At 36.3% G+C, this 20,335-nt stretch overlaps 1 protein-coding gene across 5 annotated transcripts in view; it reads right to left on the bottom strand.

Moving 5' to 3' along the window:
• Nucleotides 1–20,335, bottom strand: part of PPP1R12A (protein phosphatase 1 regulatory subunit 12A) — a 144,312-nt gene that overhangs the window by 70,832 nt on the left and 53,145 nt on the right. For all 5 annotated transcript variants that reach the window (XM_058568730.1, XM_058568726.1, XM_058568728.1 and 2 more), the window contains exon 3: nucleotides 4,912–5,030. In XM_058568730.1, the coding sequence (XP_058424713.1) occupies nucleotides 4,912–5,030 (119 nt within the window). The remainder of the gene's footprint in view (nucleotides 1–4,911; nucleotides 5,031–20,335) is intronic.

Here is a 20,335-nt window from a genome sequence, read left to right as displayed (position 1 = left end):
GATCTGCCACTTACTAGCTCTATTATCTTGGGCAAGATACTTAATCTACACTAATATTGTTTCTTTATTTGCAAGATGGGGTAATGAAAGTACCTATCCCCAGGGTTGTTGTGAGAATTAAATTAATTAATATATGTGAAATTTTTAGGATCAGGAGTAAATACCAAGGTGTTAACTATTATTATCAGTTCTAAAAGTCTGTGACTTTGCTTCTCTTTTCCTGTTTTATGGTCTAATAGAAAGAAAACCTTGTAATGCATTTAACTGGTCCTCAATCCACCTACTATAATTGAAAGGTTTTTAAAAAATGAAAACAATAGATATTAAAACTAAACTGGGTATAATAAAGTGATTAGACTAGTTAACATCTGTCACTACTACTGAAAAACAGTAAATATTAGAATGAAATGTAGCCAAATCTCTTAGGTAAGAAAAAATAAAATTAAATTGGAATTTGGTCAGCTAAGAGATACAAAAATTGACTTCTGTCCCAAACTAAACAAAGAAAATTGCATTAAAATATAAACCAGAAATACTTTCAGCTACTGTTCAGTCATTATTACTTTAAAGGCAATTTACTTAAGCATAACTTGTTACTGATCAAATATATTAGAATAAGAAATAAGCACCAAAAGAACGATTAAAGAATTTAAAAATATTGGGCTGCCCCGTGGCTTAGCGGTTAAATCCGCGCGCTCTGCTGCTGGCGGCCCGGGTTCGTTCCCGGGCGCGCACCGACGCACCGCTTCTCCGGCCATGCTGAGGCCGCGTCCCACATACAGCAACTAGAAGGATGTGCAGCTATGACATACAACTATCTGCTGGGGCTTTGGGGGGAAATAAATAAAAAAAAAAAAAAAAAAAAGAATTGAAAAATATTAAATAATAACTTTCACACTAGGATAAACAATCTGAGAAATCTTATCACTACTAGAGATATATTTAGAGTGCTCTTTTTATAATTATTAAAATCTATTAGAGATGTCCCTATCCTTTTGTTTCTTCAGAATAAAGTTATGCTACATAAATTCAAGTATTCCCATTATATGAATAAAATGAACATCATGAACTATTTTCTAGGAGAAATTCCTAACAAAATGCAGAATGATACAGCGATGATGAAGAGTGTGGGCTAAAGATATCTGTCACACTGAGACTAAACTACAGCAGCACTTCCTATCTGTATGACTGTGGGCAAATCACTGGACCTCAATTTCTCATCTGTAAAATGGGGGTATAATAGTAGTATTAACCTTTTAGAATTGCCGTGAGGATGAAATGAGATAATGTATGTAAAGCCCTTTGCTCAATGCCTGGAATATAATCAGCGTTTAATAAGAGTTAGCTACTGTACTAGCTCTTCACTTTTAAGTTCCGGGGTCATCTCATCTACTATTTCCCAGAATTCCTCCTCATCTATTTATTATTCTCCCAGATATACATTTTCCATCCTGACATCTCCTAAGTTCCACCAGTGCACCAAACACTGTCATCTAGATGTCCTTTAGCTGCCACAAACTCAATATATCCCAAAACAAACTCATGTACTCCTATATCTGTTCCTGCTTTGTGCCACATTTTCCCCTATGAATTCATCCAATCATCACTTCTTAACATGGAAACTTCAGGAGGCAGATGTGTTGGCTTTAATTCTTCCTTCATCCCCACATTCAGTTCTTTAGTGAACTGTTTTAATTTTACCTTAGTATTTCCTCCCAATATTTCCCTACCCTTTTCCATCTTAAATGTAATTGTTTTGGTCCTTATCATCTTTTACCAGCATTCTTCAAGAAAGGCATGCCACCATGCATCCCCCATTCTAATTCATCCTCCAAACTGCCATCAGCTTTATTACTAAAAACCAAATCCAATCAGGTTAATTTCCCACTTGGAGATCTTTGTTGTATCTGCCTAATACCTACAAAATAGATGTCCTTCACCATCTGGCTCCAGCCTAATCTTTTCAGGCCTCACCTCCTACTCCTACTAATTCCATCCTGACTTTCTATGTTCATTCCAATTCTAATGAATTCTCCGCATATGCTATGTCTCCAATTCCTTTTCTTTGCACACGTTGATATCCCCGCCTGACATGCCTTTTCTGTCTACCACCTCCCTTCTCTGCCAAGCAAACTCCCTCTCAAATGTCATCACTCTGAAACCTTTCCTGACTATTGCAAGCAGTTAGTCATAGCCTTTTCTGTTCTCCCACAACATTCTGTTCCTATCTATATTTTAGCACATAGCACACTGCATTATGAAGCTCTGTTTATATATTTGCCACTTCCACTACACTGTGAAATCCTTAAGAACAAAGATTGTCTTATTCTTTTTTCCCTAATACCCAGCACTCAGAACATCTGTGGACATATTAATCAATACTGAAGGAATCATTACAATTAAAATCAGTCTTGCTAACAGTTTCCTTTATATACAAGGAAACCAAAGGCAAGAAGTTTTCAGTACATCTCCACACCTCTCCTAGTTCATAATAATTGCTAACTAATGTTAGACTGTATAAAAAGATTTATTTTAACCGCTGTTTAACAGGAAACTTAGCTATCTATCTGGGCGCTCATCAGGGCAAGATGAGCAGATAAAGCACTCTCTCTTTCTAGGCTGTGATGTTTTATATCTATTCTTTCAGTTTCCTCAAGTCTTGAAGATCCCATTACTCCAAAACGTCTGCCTAGAACACAGTTATTAAAAGCTCTCCTATGTGCTTATCCAGGCTCCAGTTCATGACTACTTTTCCAAAGTGTGCCCTGTTTCTCCTGGGCTCCAGGTACCGTCAACCACTTGTTACAATACCTCAATTCTATTTAGGCATTTACATATTTTCTCAGTTTCGGTGCCTAAGACTTTTTTTTTAAACTATCGAGTACTAATTATGAATTTTCCTAATCCCAAACGAATAAAAATCTCTTTTCAAGGGACTGACTGAGCTTCTATTCCTTTACTTCTATTTCCTGATGAACCACACTTCAGCAGGAGTCAACCCTCTAAACCAATATCCAATACCTTTACTTTATAATTTAACCTTAGAAAAACACAGTTTTCTTCTGATAATACCCATTTAATCACTGCCTAAACATAATGGAATATAGTGGAAATACATACAGTAATTTTGTTTATATATATTAAAAATTTTTAATTGTAAGTAAAATACACATAAAAATTTACCATCTTAACCATTTTTAAGTATACAGTTCAGTAGTGTTAAGTACCTTTACACCGTTGTGCAACCAATCTTCAGTACTCTTTTCATCTTGCAAAACCAAAATGCCATACCCATTAAACAACAAATCCCCATTCCCACCTCCTGACAAACATCATTCCACTTTCTGTCTCTATGAATTTGACTATTTTAGGTACCTCATGTAAGTGGAATCACACAGTATTTGTCTCTTTGTGACTGGCTTATTTCACTTAGTATAATGTCCTCAAGGTTCACCTTCAAGAATTTCCTTCTTAAGGCTGAACAGTATTCCATTGTACGTATATTACACATTTTGTTTATCCATTCATGGACACTTGGTTTACTTCCATCTTTTGGTATGGTGAATAATGCCGTTATAAATGTGGGTGTACAAATATCTCTTTGAAACTTTCCTTTTAATTCTTTGGGTATATATCCAGAAGCAGAATTACTGGATTAAATTTTCTATGTATGTTTTTTAAATAACAGCTTTATCAAGATATAATTCCTCTACTACTTAAAGTATATAATTCAGTAGTTTTTGGTAAATTCGCAGAATTGTGTAACCATTACCACAATCAGTTTTAGAACACTCATCACTCCTAAAAGAAACTACTCATAAGCAATCACTCCTCATCTATAAATTGACATCTCCCAAATTTATACCTTCAGCCTGTACCTCTCTCTACTCACATATTCAACTGCTTGAATATCTAATAGGCAAAGTTAACACGTCTGAAAATGAATCCCTAAACTTTCCTTACAAACTCTACTTTTCCCACAATATTCACGTCTCAAATAGAAACTTCATCCATCTAGTTGCTCAAATCAAAAATCTTCGACTCTTCCCTGCCTTCTTTTTTCTCGCACACCCTGCATTTAACCTAATTTTCTTGGCTAAATCTTCAAAATATATCTAAAATCAACCTCTTCTCATCATTTCGTCTATCACCACCTACTTCTGCCCTTAACCTTCCTACAATCTATTCTCAACACAACGGCCACAGAGATCCTTTCTAAGGTAAGTCAGGTCATGTCATTCTTCTACCTCAATCCCTCCACTGGCTCCCTATTTCACTCAGATGAAAAGCCAAAGTCCTTCCAATGGCCCTCAAGGCCTTATGTGGTATGGTTCACTGCCACTTCTGAGACCTCATCTCCTTCCAGCCTCTTCCTTGTTCCACCTGCTCCAGTCACACTACTCTACATACTGCATCTCTGAATACACCAGGCACCCTCCCATTCTTGCACTCATTGTTCTTGCTCCCTCTGTCCAGAATGTTCTTTCCCCAGACCCATATGATTCATTCCTTCACCTCGTTCAGATCTTAGCTTAAACACCACCTTGTCAGTGAGGGCTTCTTGACCACTCTATTTAAATTTGCAACGTGTCACATTCACCCTGTGCACTTCCTATCCCCTTTGCCTGTTTTATTTCTCTGCAAAGCTCTTATTACCATATACTTTTATGCCTGATCCTACTGCTTATGATAGTTCTTTCAACTTCAAAAATATTAAAAAGAAGTAGAGTTGAGAATCATATATTTTTTCACATAGAATCATACTGTACGTAATGTTAGGTAGGCTGATTTTTTTCCCCAAATGATGATTATCCTTCATCGTCAACAATCATTTTATTGAAAAAGTCGAGTATCATATTTTTTCTAAAACAGTTTTAAACTTTTTTTCCATTTAGGTTGCTTTTACATTACCTTGCCGATTAACTTCATTTTGAAGTAGCTCTTCCATTGCCTCCTCCTCAGCAATATCTAAAGGTGTGTCTCCTTCACTGTTGACAGCTCCTACATGTGCTCCCTGACCAATCAAAAACCTGTAAAATCAAAGGGAAGACAGTTAAGCAATGATGATATCATTGAGATGAGACTAAATGCATAGCCAATAAGGAAGGCTCATATGTTAAGAGCAGCAATAAAAACCAAGGATAGTATATGTATTATTTAAGCTTTAATAAACTACCACAGAGCATGTTTTCTTTTCTTTTTTTAAATTCATATTTCTTAATTTTTCTATAATGTACACACATTGCTTTCTTAGTAAAAACATGCTAATTTTTAATAATAGTTAGACAGTCTTTCATAGGATCATTTCAGAGGTCCTCCTCTAAGATTTTTTATTATCTCCTTATTGACTAGTTTCCTCACTGGTCTCCATGCTCCCAGTCTCATGCCATAAATAATAGTTTTTAACCTGAGGTCCATGGATAGAATTCAGAAAACCATTCAACTGATGTAGATATCTTAAAATATTGTTTATGCTCATGTCTATTCTGAAATTAATTATTAGACAAATCACTAGATCTTTTTATTTACTGTGTTACTAAAGAAGCACATATATTACACAATGTAAAACACAAATGTGTTTTTCCCTAATATTTTGATAACTGAAATCCAAAATAAGTGGGTTTTCATTGTACTTTGTATTTTATTTTATGCATTCAAAACACAATCCCGAGAAAGTATCCAGAGGCTTCATCAAACCTGCCAAAGGGATCTAGACACAAAAAGGTTATGAATCTCCTTCATTGTGTCAACTGCCCATCTCCCAGAATCATCTATTTAACATGACTGGAGTCAATTCCCATGGTTTGAATGGTTGTACCATGCTAGGAAAAAACATACATGGCCCTCAATGATATGGTTTTTGTCTTCTTTTCCGCCTCATTCCTCTTCCTTTCTGTATCACACTTTAGGCTCCAACAATATGGAACTGCTTGTAGTTCCAGATTAAACCATGTTCTTTTAGTATCCCTGATTTTAGTTTTTTATATGTAAAGAATGGGCCTTTTTTCTCTATATCCCTAATCAACTTAAGTCTTATTGATATTTTGTTTTTTATAGACTACATAAAAATATCCTTATTATAAAAATAAGAAAAAAAAGAAAAAAGTCCACAGTTTACAAAAAAAAAGGAAGAAAAAAGGAAGAATGCCTTTATACTCTCCTTCTACTATCATGTTCCCTCCCCAGAGATAAACACTATCAACAGTACAGCAAATATCTTTCCAGTACCTTTGCTATGAACTTATATGTATGTATATAAACATATATACACAGTCACTTTTGAGGTTCTTTCTGTAAAACAAAAATTAATGGGATTATTTTAAATGCACTGGAATGAAACACTTCCCTTTTAACAGCTGAAAAATATTCCACAGTATGGCTAGATCATACTTTAATACCAACCTCCTGATGAACATGTTCTTGAAGGGACACTTGATGCTATCAATCTTTAAAAATTTTCCCAACATGATGGGGATAAAACATCTTATTGTTTTAATTTATTTCCTGATTATACATGAGGTTGAAAACATATGGATATGTTTACTGGCATTTGTATTCTCTCCTTTTGTGAACTTCTTATTTACATCTTTTGCTTGTATTTCTAATGTGTTCATTAATTCAACAAACACTTATGGTGTGTTGTTATGGACTAATGTTTGTGTCTCCCCAAAATTCATGTTGAAACTCTAACTTCCAATGTGATGGTATTAGGAGGTGGGATTTGGGGAAGTAATTAGGGTTAGATGAGGTCATGAGGGTGGAGCACCGTGATGGAATTAGTGTTCCTATAGAAGAGGGAGAGACTAGAGCTCACTGCCTCTCTGCCAGAGGACACAGCAAAATGGCAGCCTTCTGCAAGCCAGGAAAAGGGCACTCACCAGACACAAAATTGGCCAGCACCTTGATCTTGGACTCCCTAGTCTCCAGAAATGTGAGAAACAAATGGATGTTGTTTAAGCCACTCAGTCGATGGTATTTTGTTATAGCAGCCAAAGCTGACTAACACAGGTGTCTAGTATGTATCTAGCACTGTTACATGCCAGGAATACAATGGTAAGCAAAAACAAACACGGACCTTCTCCTCAAAGAGCTTACAGTCTTACTACTAAGAGAGTTAGATTAACCATCCAAATAAATGTAATCATATGACAGAGAATTCTGTGGTGTCTAGGAGTGAATAATAAGATAACCTGATTTAGCTTTAGTAAGGTCAGGAAAAGAGTCTCTTTTTTCTGTGAGGAAGATCAGTCCTGAGCTAACATCTGATACCAATCCTCCTCTTTTTTTGCTGAGGAAGACTGGCCGTGGGCTAACATCTGTGCCCACCTTCCTCTACTTTGTATGGGACGCCGCCACAGCATGGCCTGACAAGCGGTGTGTTGGTGCATGCCCGGGATCCGAACCTGGGAACCCTGGGCCGCGGAAGCAGAGCGCACGCACTTAACTGCTTGCACCACCGGGCGGCCCCTAGGAAAGCGGTCTCTGAAGAACACATAGGTACTAACAAAGATAATGAAAAGACACTATGTTCCAGGTAAGACAGAACAAAAGGTACCAAAACCCTGTGACAGAATGTATGTATGGCTAGACAGGGGCCTGGTTCATCACCTTCCTAAGAGTAACTGAAAAAATTGATCAATCTCTGTATATTTCTATCTCTCATGCACACACACACACACACACACACACTAAAGCTGGTAACAGCTTAATTTTGCAAGACGTTTACATGATCAAGTATGTGTTTCAAAAAAGATCACTTTGTGTACTGTGGAAAATAAATTAGAATGGAAAAAGAATGAAAGTAGGCAGCCCAGTTAAAGAGCTACTGGAGTAGTATAGAAAAATTATGCTGTGGGCTGGCCCCACGGCCTAGTGGTTAAGATCAGCACTCCCTGCTTTGGCAGCCCAGGTTCGGTCCTATAACACTTGTCGGTGGCCATGCTGTGGAGGCAACCCACATACAAAATAGAGGAAGATGGGCACAGATGTTAGCTCAGGGTGAATCTTCCTCAGCAAAAAAAAAAAAAAAAAAAAAAATGTTGGAAGCCTGAATATGATGGAGGATAGGGATGAATTCCTAGGAGATACCTAGGAGATAGTGGGAGATCAGTTCCATATGAAAAGTGAGGGCAAGGAAGGTGTCTAGAATAAACTGAATTCTTGACCTGTATGATTTGATAGACGGATGGTGGTACTAATTAATAATACACAGAAAACTAAGTTATTCCCTACACTTTGCTAATACATGTGTTGCAAATATTTTTTCCATATTGTCACTGCATTAAAAAAAAACTTTTCTTACAGTGTCATGTATTTTACCAAAGTTTAAAGGCTGTATGAAGTCAGGTTGGTCAATCTTTTGCTTTAAAAAGACTTTACCATCTAGTTATATATATCTATGTGGAGATATAACTTTTACAGATACACACACACACAGAAAGAAAAAGAGAGAAGAATGAAAGTATATACACTATAAGGTTAACAGTGATTATCTCTAAGAAATAGGAGTAGGAGGGATTTGTATTGACTTTTTTGGCGGTGGGGGGGCAGGGGAATTTTTTGCTATCCAAGTTTTCTGCAGTAAATTTATTTTGTATATGTGTATCAGACCACAAAAGTGGCTACCTTACCATTTTGTAGGCTGATGTTTTTACACTTAATAGTATGTTGTAAACATTTCTCCCTGTACAAAATAATGTTTCATTTTTATGATCTTCGGGGGACTTCTACAAAGAGAAGTCATACTTGCATTGAGGTAACTTTTTCTGTTTCATAGTTTTAAAAAATATAAAACTAAACAAGAACATTTATGTATTGCAAATAAATGAATCTGAAGCAAAAAAATATGATATAAGTAGAGTAAGAAACTGCTATGATTCAAGAGAATATGCAATTATTCTGCTAGGCAAAATCTCAATCAAACAAAGAGGGATATTTATATATAACCACTTCTGTTTTGCTAATATGTTAGAAATCATTCACAGGATATAAGACTGAGAAACAAAGGGATACTTCAGTGTAGCTGCAGAGCTTGCAGCAGAGGGAGCTACATGGGAAGCAGAGTCTCAAGGAAATACCAGGTCAAAGCCAAATACAGACAATCCAAAATTTATATAAACAGGAAGGATGTTAAGAGAAACTAACAAGAGTAAAGTTCCAAAACTGCTGGCAGGAAGCAGGGCCTGGAGCAATCCCTGAGCCAAAAGTTTAGGTATATATATGCACGCATACAATTCACAAACCTTCTATACTCCAGAACTATCGTTTGCAAATGTAAATATTAAAAACAAAAATATATATAACAAAATAAACAAAATCCCATGACATTAATTCTTATCTACCACAAATAATCTCAAAAAGCTGTTCAAAGGTTGATTGGGTGAAAAAAAGCATAAATGTTTAAGTTCTGCAGACTTTGGGTTCAGCTCCCACCTCTTCCTCTTGACAGCTGTGTGACATTTATTAACTTAAAACATATGAAGCCTAGTTTATAGATAACTTACAGGGATGTGTGAAATTTAAATGAGTTAATGTAAAAATAAAATTAAAATTCTATCTATTATCACATCACGCAAAATCATCACATTTAGAAAGCAATGTTTAAGGTAATGTGAAACAAAATACACGCTTTCTGGAATACCAGAAAGTCACTTTGAGGGACCCTGGAGACACTGAAAACAGATGGCTAGATTTTCTTCAGAACAAAAAAAGCTGGGGTATTATAAGCAGCTCACGTGACTGCTAATTAGGAAAAATATACCACATTTATTTTAAGATTTCTTGAAAAAAACCAAAGACTTTACATAGGAGTCCTAAAATGAAAGTCAGAAGATTGGGCTGTTTCTCAGATGGGCAACTTTTTTGAATGCTTCAGGATAAAAAAAAAAAAAGCAGGCTTTTTTTTTCTTGACAATGGCTAATGATTTCCTCTAGTAGTACAAAAGAGGCCAAAACAGGAGATGCCACCTAGTGAATGATGAAATTCTTTATAAATTGTAGAAGTGAAAAACGGTAAAACGCCAGGTTGATTGCGATTTATAATAATCTGGTAGCTTTGAGCTGATAAACAATTTTGGATAAATAAATTAATAGACCTCAAAATCAAGAATCAAGACATGATCCAAAAGGATTTTTAAAAAATTATTTAAAAATCTAACAAAAGTCATCAAGTTGTTAACCAAGTTATTGGTTGTAACTTGGATATGGTATATTAGATAAGCAGGCAGGATTCTACCTGTGTTAGAATTACCCAGTGTTAACTCAGTTTGAAAGACAAATTTTGACAGTCTTTATTAATTATCTCGGATTCTGAGTTTTGTCAAAAATCAAACCATAGAAGAGATTGCTTGAGAAAGGGAAATAGTTCATTTAAAAAATTTGATCTTTTAATTAAAATTTTGTCTTTAAATTAGAAGCTAATGAGAACATAGTGATCACAGAGGCAAGGAGAAAGTAACTTCACCAGCAAAATTTAACATATATTGATTTTCTTATTTACTGCAGGAAAACTAGTATCAAGAAGTCATTTTATATTGCATGCACAACTTTTTCTCGTTTTCTTTTTCTTTTTTCTCCCACCAGGTTTTGCAAAGTAACTCCAAAACCAACTTCTGCAGTGAAGTGAATCTGCCCAAGAGATATTTTTTACCCTGAATAACCATAACTCTCCATAGAATCGAAGAGTTCCTTTTTGTAGAGCTTTATTATTGTTATTTGGGACTGATGGACTGTCAGTCTTTTCTTCCAGAAGCAGAAATGCTAATGAGGCCTTCAGCGTGATGGGACTGGGGACTCACACTTCTATGCTCTGCTTAAGCCCACGTGGACAAAGGTTTTGCTGAATCTTGTTTGTGTATGTCCTTCTGGAGATGCGGCCTAAAGGAAACTCTGGCAATTGAGAGAATGTTGTTTAACAGAGCCCCTTGTACTACACTGTTCACCAAATGACATTAGCATATAAAACTTGGATTATTGACTTCTTCTTTACTTGTTGCAGTTTCTGGGCAAAAGCCCAGTTTATGGAGGCAAAGAGAACATACACACACTTGAGCTGGGAAAAACAAGTCATTTTAACCAGTATATGAATTTTTCATGTATTCAACACATGAATTTTTAAAAATCAGAAAGTCAGTGAGTGCAGCCTTAAAAAAGAAGGAAATTCTATCACATAGATGATCCTCAAGGCCATTATGCTAAGCAAAATAAGCAATCACAAAAGGACAAACACTGTATGATTCTACTCATGTGAAGTACCTAAAGTTGTCAAAATCACAGAAACAGAAAATAGGAAGGTAGTTACCAAGGGCTGGGGGGAAAGGGGAGGGGAAATTAGTATTTACTGGGTGGAGTTTCAGTATTGCAAGATGAAAAATTCTAGGGATTTGTCCACAACAATGTGAATATACTTAACACTACTGAACTTACACGTAAAAATGGTTAAGATGGTAAATTTAATGTTATACATTTTTACCACAAAAAAAATTTTTTTAAAAATCAGAAAGTCAGCAGAATACCACTAAAATCGTTTCTTGAAAATCCAAATAAATTACTCAAAGCCATTCAATGAGACAGAATTATGAAAACGAAGCTACCTGAACTTTTCAAAGGTGGGTAAGTAGAACATTACACTATTAACTTCATAAATAAAAGCTATTTCCTTCCAGATGTCTCGGAGCAACAAAAATTATAAAATAAGTGTAAATAATCTTATGTGTCTTCAGTAGGAATGCACTTTGCTATTTCATTTTTGAAGTTCTATACCACAATGAAAAATAGCTGAAAATAGTCGTAACAGTAAGAATCCAAACAAAAGTTCTGACCTGGTACCTTTGAAAGTTTTCTTAAAAATAATAGTTCTTGGGGCTGGCTCGGTGGTGCAAGCGGTTAAGTGCGCGCGCTCCGCTGCGGCGGCCCGGGGTTCGCCGGTTCGGATCCCGGGCGCGCACCGACGAACCGCTTGGCAAGCCATGATGTGGCAGCATCCCATATAAAGTGGAGGAAGATGGGCATGGATGTTAGCTCAGGGCCAGACTTCCTCCGCAAAAAGAGGAGGATTGGCAGATGTTAGCTCAGGGCCAATCTTCCTCACACACACACAAAAATAATAATAATAGTTCTTTTCTTTCAGCACTTGACAAATACTGTGCCACTTCCTTCTGGCCTCCATGATTTCTGATGAGAAATCTGTCATTCAATTTTTCCCCCCTATGGTGTAGTTTCATTCTCACTGCTTTCAAGATTTTTAATAGTTTTCAGAGGTTTGCATATGGCATGTCTTGGTGTGGACTGCATTGATTTATCTTGCTTGGAATTTGCTAACCTTCTTGATTCTGTAGGTTTGTATCTTTTGCCAAGTTTGGGTAAGTTTTTAGCCATCGTTTGTCATTTCTTTAAACACTTTTCCACCTATGTTCTCTTTTTCCTCTTTTCTGTGACTCCAGTAGCATAAGTGTTAGCTCTTTGTTACAGTCTCACAGGCCCTTGACACTATGTTCATTTTACTTTAATCGGTTGCTCAGATTTGGTAATTTGTATTGTACTATTTTTCAGTTCACTAACTCTTTCTTCTATCTCCTCCATTCTGCTGTTGCCTGTTTAACTTTTATTTATTTGGTTATTAAACTTTTCAGTTCTAAAATTTCCATTTGGTTCTCTTCATATCTTCTATTTCTTTACAGACTTTTTTTTTTTTTAATTTTATTTATTTATTTTTCCCCCAAAGCCCCAGTAGATAGTTGTATGTCACAGCTGCACATCCTTCCAGTTGCTGTATGTGGGACATAGCCTCAGCATGGCCGGACAAGCGGTGCGTCGGTGCACGCCCGGGATCCAAACCCCGGGCCGCCAGTATCAGAGCACACGCACTCAACCGCTAAGCCACGGGGCCGGCCCTTTACAGACTTTTTTTTTGGCTGAGATTTTTTATTTTTTCATGTTTCAAGCATGCTTGTAATTGCTTGTTGAAGCATTTTTATGACAGCTGCTCTATAATCTTTGTCAGACAATTTTAAGATTAATATCTCTGTCATCTCAATGTTGGTCTCTATTGACTGTCTTTTTTTAATTCAATTTGAGATTTTCCTTAGTATGACAATTGATTTTCAGTTGAAATCTGGATACTTTGGGTATTATCTTATGAGACCCTAGATCTTGCTTAAATCTTTTATGTTAGCTGGCTTTGTTTGGCCCTGCTCTAACAGAGGAAGGTAGGGAGGTGCCATCTCATTACTCCAAGGTAGGGGTATAAGTCCAGGTTCCCCACTCGTCTCTACTGACAGCAGAGATGGGGCAGCTCCTTATTGCTTCCGGCTGTCCACCAAGCCTTCACTGATACCTCCCTGGCTGAGAAGGGAGTAGTGCCTGACTACTACTCTCCATGTGGCCTCCATTGACACCATGAGGGGAGGGAGGCAGGCCTCTTTACTGCTTGGTGGTGGTGAAAAGCATTCACTCTCCACTAGGCCTCTTCTGACACCACTCTAGCAGGGAGAAGTAAGAGTTCCTCCTTACTGCCAGGTCGGGGATGGAAGTCCAGGCTTCCCACATGGTCTCCACCGTAAGTGGTGGGAGGGCTAGTTAACCCTCCGATGAGGATGAAAGTCTTGGCTGGCTCTCTATCTGGCCTATTCTGACATCACTACAGTGGGCGTGCTGGGGTGCCTCACTACAGCCTGGTAAGTGTGGAAATCTATGTTCCCTAAGTGGCGTTTGCTGGTGGGGCTGTGGATAGGACCAAGGTTTTTTCTCCCTGGTGTTTGGCTGGAATAGAGTGGTTATTTTTTTTCATAGTTTTCCGTCTTGCTAGGGTGCCCCTCTCGTATTATTTGGCTAAAGAGATCAGGCTTTTGTTGCGGCTTTTTTTTTCGCCTGTGCCCACTGGTGCTGGGTTATCAGCTTCTTCAGCTCCAAGTGTGGGATATATGCAGCAAAAAGAAAAGCCAGGAAACTCTCCCTCAGGTCATTCTCCGGGTCCTGAGATCCCTAGCTGCTCTGCTGCCTTCTTTCCACCTTTTAGAATCTTCTTATGTTTTATATGTAGTGTTCAGGGTTTTTAGTTATACTTAGCAGGAAGAATAAGGAAAAGCATACCTATTCTATCTGCCCAGAAGCAGAAATTCTCTCTCTCTCCCATTTTTAATTGTAAGAAATTGCAAAGTTGATAACATTACCAATTTTAACTTTTTAAAAAAATTTCAATTTGTCAAAACCCCATGGGGAGAAGTATTATTTTTGTATATAAATCATGTTATTAGTCCAATTGTTAGTAGTCCTGCCACCCTGCCAAATACTTTGCTTAACTTCTGACATCATGGTTCCACAATTATGCTATAGATATGTATGCCAATAGAAAAGACCAAGCTAATACTTGCGAGAGAAATCCAGTATATGCATTATAAACATACCCAAAATATTCCTGGCTTCCTATTGCACCTTTTCCATTGGCATCTCAAATTAGGCCTATCTAAATCCACATTCCACTACACTCTCTCCTCTGCTTCCCCCAGTCTTGCTCTTTAGATCCTTCAATAAGTTAAATGGCATCATTTTCGCAATTATAAAGGCTAGAAAGAGAGGCAGAATAGTGTAATGCCTCAAAGTGCAGACATGAAAAGTTAGACTGTCTAAGTTCCAATCATAGGTTCTGAGAGCAATTTGTGATTTTTCTCTTTGATTCAGTCTCATTTATAAAATAAGAATTATAATACAGGTTTACCCTCACTCATTCAAACCCAAATTTCAAAATTTTTCATATTTTAGAAAGATAATTTTGTAGATTATGTAATAATCCCACTGAGTCTAACACAACACTCAATAACAAAACACATTAACTTTTTTTGCAAAAAATAAATTTATAGTAAGTGAGATTAAAAAAAAACTATAAATAGCCTCACATCAGTTTAGGTCATGGTTTGTTACCAAATGAGGCTACACCAAACTTACAATTTATTTTGTCATTTTTCAGAGTTTTGGGGGTTTAGAATTGTGCCTATTGGCCAGTGGGGTGGTAGTAAGCAGTATACTTTCATTTGATTGTTTGGATGACTGAAATTATGTATCGTTAAAGGACTTAGAGCAGTGACTATCACATAGTAAGGACTCAATAAATGTCAGCCATCATCAGCATTATCACCACCTTTGATTTTCCCTCCTATCTTACTACCTAGATCCAGTGAAGCACACCAAACCTTATCAATTCTATTTTCCAATTTTCTTTCAGATCTGCCCCACTTACAGTCTCACTGCCACTGCCCCAGCTCTCTTGTCCAAGCTCCCTAATTTGTCAAGAATAGTCTTCCCGAGCCAGCCCTAATGGCCTAGTGGCTAAAGTTCGGTGCACTCTGCTTCGGTGGCCCGGGTTCAGTTCCCGGGTGCAGAACTACACCACTCGTCCGTCAGTATTCATGCTGTGGCGGCAGCTCATACAGAAGAACTAGAAGGACTTACAACTAGAAGATACAACTATGTACTGGGGCTTTGGGCAGGAAAAAAATAAAAAGAATAGTCTTCCTAAAATAGAGAGTGAGGAAGAGCATCACATCCCTAAAAATGCATCACCACTATCGGTCAAACTTAGCAAAGCATACAAATTCCTCTATGCTGTAGCCCCAGTTCACTTTCCCAGTCTTACTGCTATCCTCTCCATATTCCTCTAATGGTTCTCTCTCAAAAAAACTATGACTCCAAACAAACTGTTTTATCCAATGCAATGAGGACCAGTATGTGCTTGGTTAACCAGAAAAGCTAATTAAAATAGAGAATCGTAAAACATAATACATACATGAAAATAAATGTAAGTAAGGCATTTATTTCAACAGAAAATATATTGGAGAATGTCTCCAATGACTTAAATCCATGCTGCCTTTCTTGCATAAACCATACCCATAACTCACTGTCTAAGGCTTCAAAGAGTCTTTATTTATTTATTTATTTAATTTATTTATTTTTCCCCCAAAGCCCCAGTGGATAGTTGTATGTCATAGCTGCACATCCTTCTAGTTGCTGTATGTGGGACGCGGCCCCAGCATGGCCGGAGAAGCGGTGCGTCGGTGAGCGCCCGGGATCTGAACCCGGGCCGCCAGCAGCGGAGCGCGCACATTTAACCGCTAGGCCACGGGGCCCGCCCTCAAAGAGTCTTTAAATTGAAGCAAAAACTTGAAGTCAACAGAAAAGCAATCTGAGTAACACAATCCTTCTAGATGTTTTTTCTTTCAGTCTTTCAGTTGTTGCACCCATATCTAATGAAATAGCAATTATATATTTAGAAGCTGGCCTTTATTGAGTCTTTCCAAAGTATTTAACTTAGCTATAGCAACGATTTTCTTTTTTGTACACTTTTCACCAGTTTGGGGCTATCTAACTAAATTATACAATCACTAACAAGCTCAGCAGGCATTAACAGGCTAGAACACACAACTAACTTTTGACAGGCTTGCAATTCAATTGGGAAACAGAAGTGAGTGAGCTTAGTACATGCAGCCTACTAGCTGCAATGTTCAGTTTTAACAACATTATGGGAAACAGTCAATATGTTTTAACAAAGAAATGGCAAATGTTAGTTAATACAGTGGAAGCTGGTTAAAAAAGCTTTACTATATATTATTTCTCATTCACAAATAACATAACTTTTCTCAGGCAGCTCCCAACTCCCAAATGCAAAAACCCTGCTCATTGTTTAATATAATAGTTAATGTAACCTCCTCTAGAATCTTTCTCTGATTTGCGTAAACAGAGTTAATTACTTGTTCCTCAGTGCTCCTTGTACATCCCCTGCTCCATTTATTCTATCTAGTATTAGTTAATTAACTTCACATATATCTGTAAGCCTGAAGACTAGGGACTGTGTTGCAGTCATTTTTATGTCTCATAATGCCTACCACTAGTATAGGAGACAGTTGGGATATAATGGAAGGAACATCAGAATTTGAATGTTGAGAATGAGGATCCAGTTCTGACTGTGAAATGGAAATAACAGTGAATATTCCCATAAAGTTGTTTAAAAAAACTGAATGAGAATGTGTATGATAACATTATCTTTATAGTTTTAGGCAAATATACCTCATTATTTAATTTAATGATTAATTAAATTTAATTAAATGATTGTTTAATATAATTTATTTAATTTAATCGTAAGCAAGATTTAAGTAAGCAGCTCTCAAATAAAATTTTACTATTTTCATAGGACCCTAGATTTAGTTTCCCCTTCTGAGACTTCTAATCAAAATATATGGTATGCTTTACACTAACAAAGTATCACTTATGAAAAGAAATATGTAAATAAAACCAAAATTCATGGATCTGCCAACTAACTCTTCTTGGGGCTCAAATACCCACATATCAAAGTAAACATGACAAATGATTACCTCACTCTCCTCTGCTCACTAGTTAGGGTTGTCCCAAGACCAAATGACAATAATCCAGGAGAACCAAGAGCCTCTCTTTTTTCCACTAACAGTAGTAACCAAAAATTGTATTACGAATAATAACAATTAATGTAGCTAACGTTGACAGAATACTAAATATGTGCCACATATTGTGTCAAGTGTCTTATACACATTATCTCATTTAATCTTCAAAATAATCTTTTAAAATTTCCATTTTATAGATGAGGAAGCAGAGGCTCAGAGAAGTTGGTAATGTGTCCAAAGTTAACAGCAATTATTTGACAGAACTAAGATTTAAACAGATTCATCTCTCATAGACGTTTCTCTTAGGTGTGGTGGTAAAGTTTACATATTTCTTAAATTGGTAAGAATTTCTGATTCTTTTACCAAAAATAACAACACTACTGAATTCCACACAGAGGAATCAGCAGGTGCAGACTATGAAGCAAGATGCCTAGTTTGTTTAAAGGCTAAGCAAGGGGAACAGTGTGACTAAAAGAGAGAGCCCAGAGAAGAGCGGAGGAAATGAAGTCAGAGAGGTGACAGGAGGCCAAACCATAGCCCTGTAGGTCACCAGAACTCTGGCTTCCACCTTGAATGCATTATGAACCCACTGGAAGGCTCTGAATAAAAATGTGGTGTTATCTCACTTGCAATATTTTAAAAGGATCATTCTGGCTGCTGCACCGAAACTAGATGGGGGTAAGCTGATGGTTATGGTTAGGATTATTGCAACTGCAATCATTCTAGCAAAAAACAACAGTATCCAGGATCAGGGAGAAATGAAAGAGGTGATGAAAAAATTAGATACTGGAAATATTTTGAAGGATAAGCCAAAAGAAATCTTGAGGATTCTGTTGGATGTTTATAGAATAAAGGTTATAAAGAAGAAAAGCCAAGCTATAAATAAGCCACGACAAGTATTTTAATGTTTCCATATCCTTAAACAGCTGATTCTTTAATAATCAAGTAACAAAGCTAATGAAACTCTTTCTATGCTGTAAATGAAACCATGAAAAAGTAATGAATTTACATAATTGTGCCAGTATTTTATAGTGATACGAAATCCTCAACAGTAGAATCTTTAAAACTACTACAAACAAAAAGAAAAATATATTAAATATACTAATTAATCAATATTCCGTTCTACGTACTATGAAACTACACAATGCTAGCCTAATACAGGGCTAATTTTCTCTACTATTGGAAAATTTTATGGCAAACACTAAAGCTACTCAAGATTAAAGCATTCCTTAAACATCTGTAGTGGAAGCCTAAAGACAGTGCACAAAGGCAGTGATAAAATTAAAATACAAAAAAGATTATACTAGAATAATAATTACATCAATAACCAAAATGTTAATAAAACAAATCACTAAGTTTTACTATTCAAATACAAAATATTTTTAACATAAACATAAAAATTCCTATGATTTGCAAGATTACAAAAGAAAAAAAAAAGAATTCCAAGGCTAAAACTGAGGTCATTCAAATAAATAACATTCACTGGTAATCAAGAGAGAGAGGCTAAATAAGCTACAATGACATACTACACAATGGAGTACTAAACCTACAAAGAATGAGAAATATCTCTCTGCTCCACTATATAGGGATCTCCAGAACAGACTGTTAAGTGAAAAAAGCAAAGTAGAGAAATACATGTATGATATTCTACCATTTATCAACAAAAGGGAAATAATAGTTATTTTAAATAATATTTATATTACAAAACAAACTGGGATAGAATATAAAATTAAAAAATGGTTATCTATAGGGTGTGGGAGGAAACAGGGTGGTAGACAGGGATGCTATTAGAACCTGGTATTTTATGTAAATTATAAAACAAAATTAAATTAAAAAAAGCAAACTCTAAAAAATAAATAAAATTAAACAATGAACCCAATGGTATATCTAGTTGGTAGCATAACCACACAGAAAAGAACTATTTCAAGTGACATCAACACACAGTAATTTGACGGCATATTCCAAGTGGGATACCTTAAGGACAAAAAGAAATGTTCCCTTTCACTCTCACCAAAAAAAACAAAACAAAAAACAAACTTCAAACTGCTTTCAGTAATGGTATGGTTGTTGTTGGTGGTGGTATTGTTGTTCTAAGCAGTCTAATGTATGTGTAATATATGACGAAGTAAATTATTAATTACTTGTTATTTTAATCCTATCGTTCCTGGCATGAAGTGAGAGAGAAAGGAAATACCACTGATACAAGATAGAAGAGGTTAAAGAAAAACACCTTGGTGCTGAATCTGAATTGGAAACAATGCCCAATTCGGCAGCAATGAGCACTTCCAGCATCCATTACAAGGAAGAGAGTTCCTTGGAGAAATGGTAATTCTAAACCCAGGGCAGGAAAGTGAAAGATGAGTCTGGAACATCTGGTAATACTAGAGAGCAAGGAAGATTTTAAAGATCACTTTATTCAGTCATGTCCTAAGGACTTAGAACACAACATGAAAAGATCCTTGATGACCAAATATGGTACAATTTGCTAATTAATAAGATTGTAACTGTAATGGATTGAAACAGTCATGAGCTCCTAAAGCTACTTAGATCTCAAAACACCAATTAATCCTTTTTGAAGGTAACTAGTGAATCAACTCATTTTAAAAATTAGTATACAGGGGGAAAGAGCAAAGAATAAACCCTGTCTTTCCTATAAAACTTGTTCTAGGGGTAACCAAATAGTAGATATATGGAAGTTTCTTTTACAAAAATATTTCAGGTAATAGATGAAAAAGAATGACAAAATTAAAATGCTGCCATTGTATAGCTCCTATGTTTTCATCTAATTATTTCTCTAGTCAGAGGAGTTGGTCTTCAGTGCTTTGTACATAATAATTTAAATAAATAATTTAGTTATAGTTTATGGTTAGAGAGCTATAACTAATCACTATAGATTGGAACAAGTTAAATACATAGTTTCTTGGGGTCCA

The sequence above is a fragment of the Diceros bicornis genome, chromosome 25 (assembly GCF_020826845.1).
Source record: "Diceros bicornis minor isolate mBicDic1 chromosome 25, mDicBic1.mat.cur, whole genome shotgun sequence".
NCBI classification, from domain to species: domain Eukaryota; kingdom Metazoa; phylum Chordata; class Mammalia; order Perissodactyla; family Rhinocerotidae; genus Diceros; species Diceros bicornis.
The sequence above is the reverse complement of the archived record's forward strand: the minus strand, read 5'-3'. Positions and strand labels throughout refer to the sequence as shown.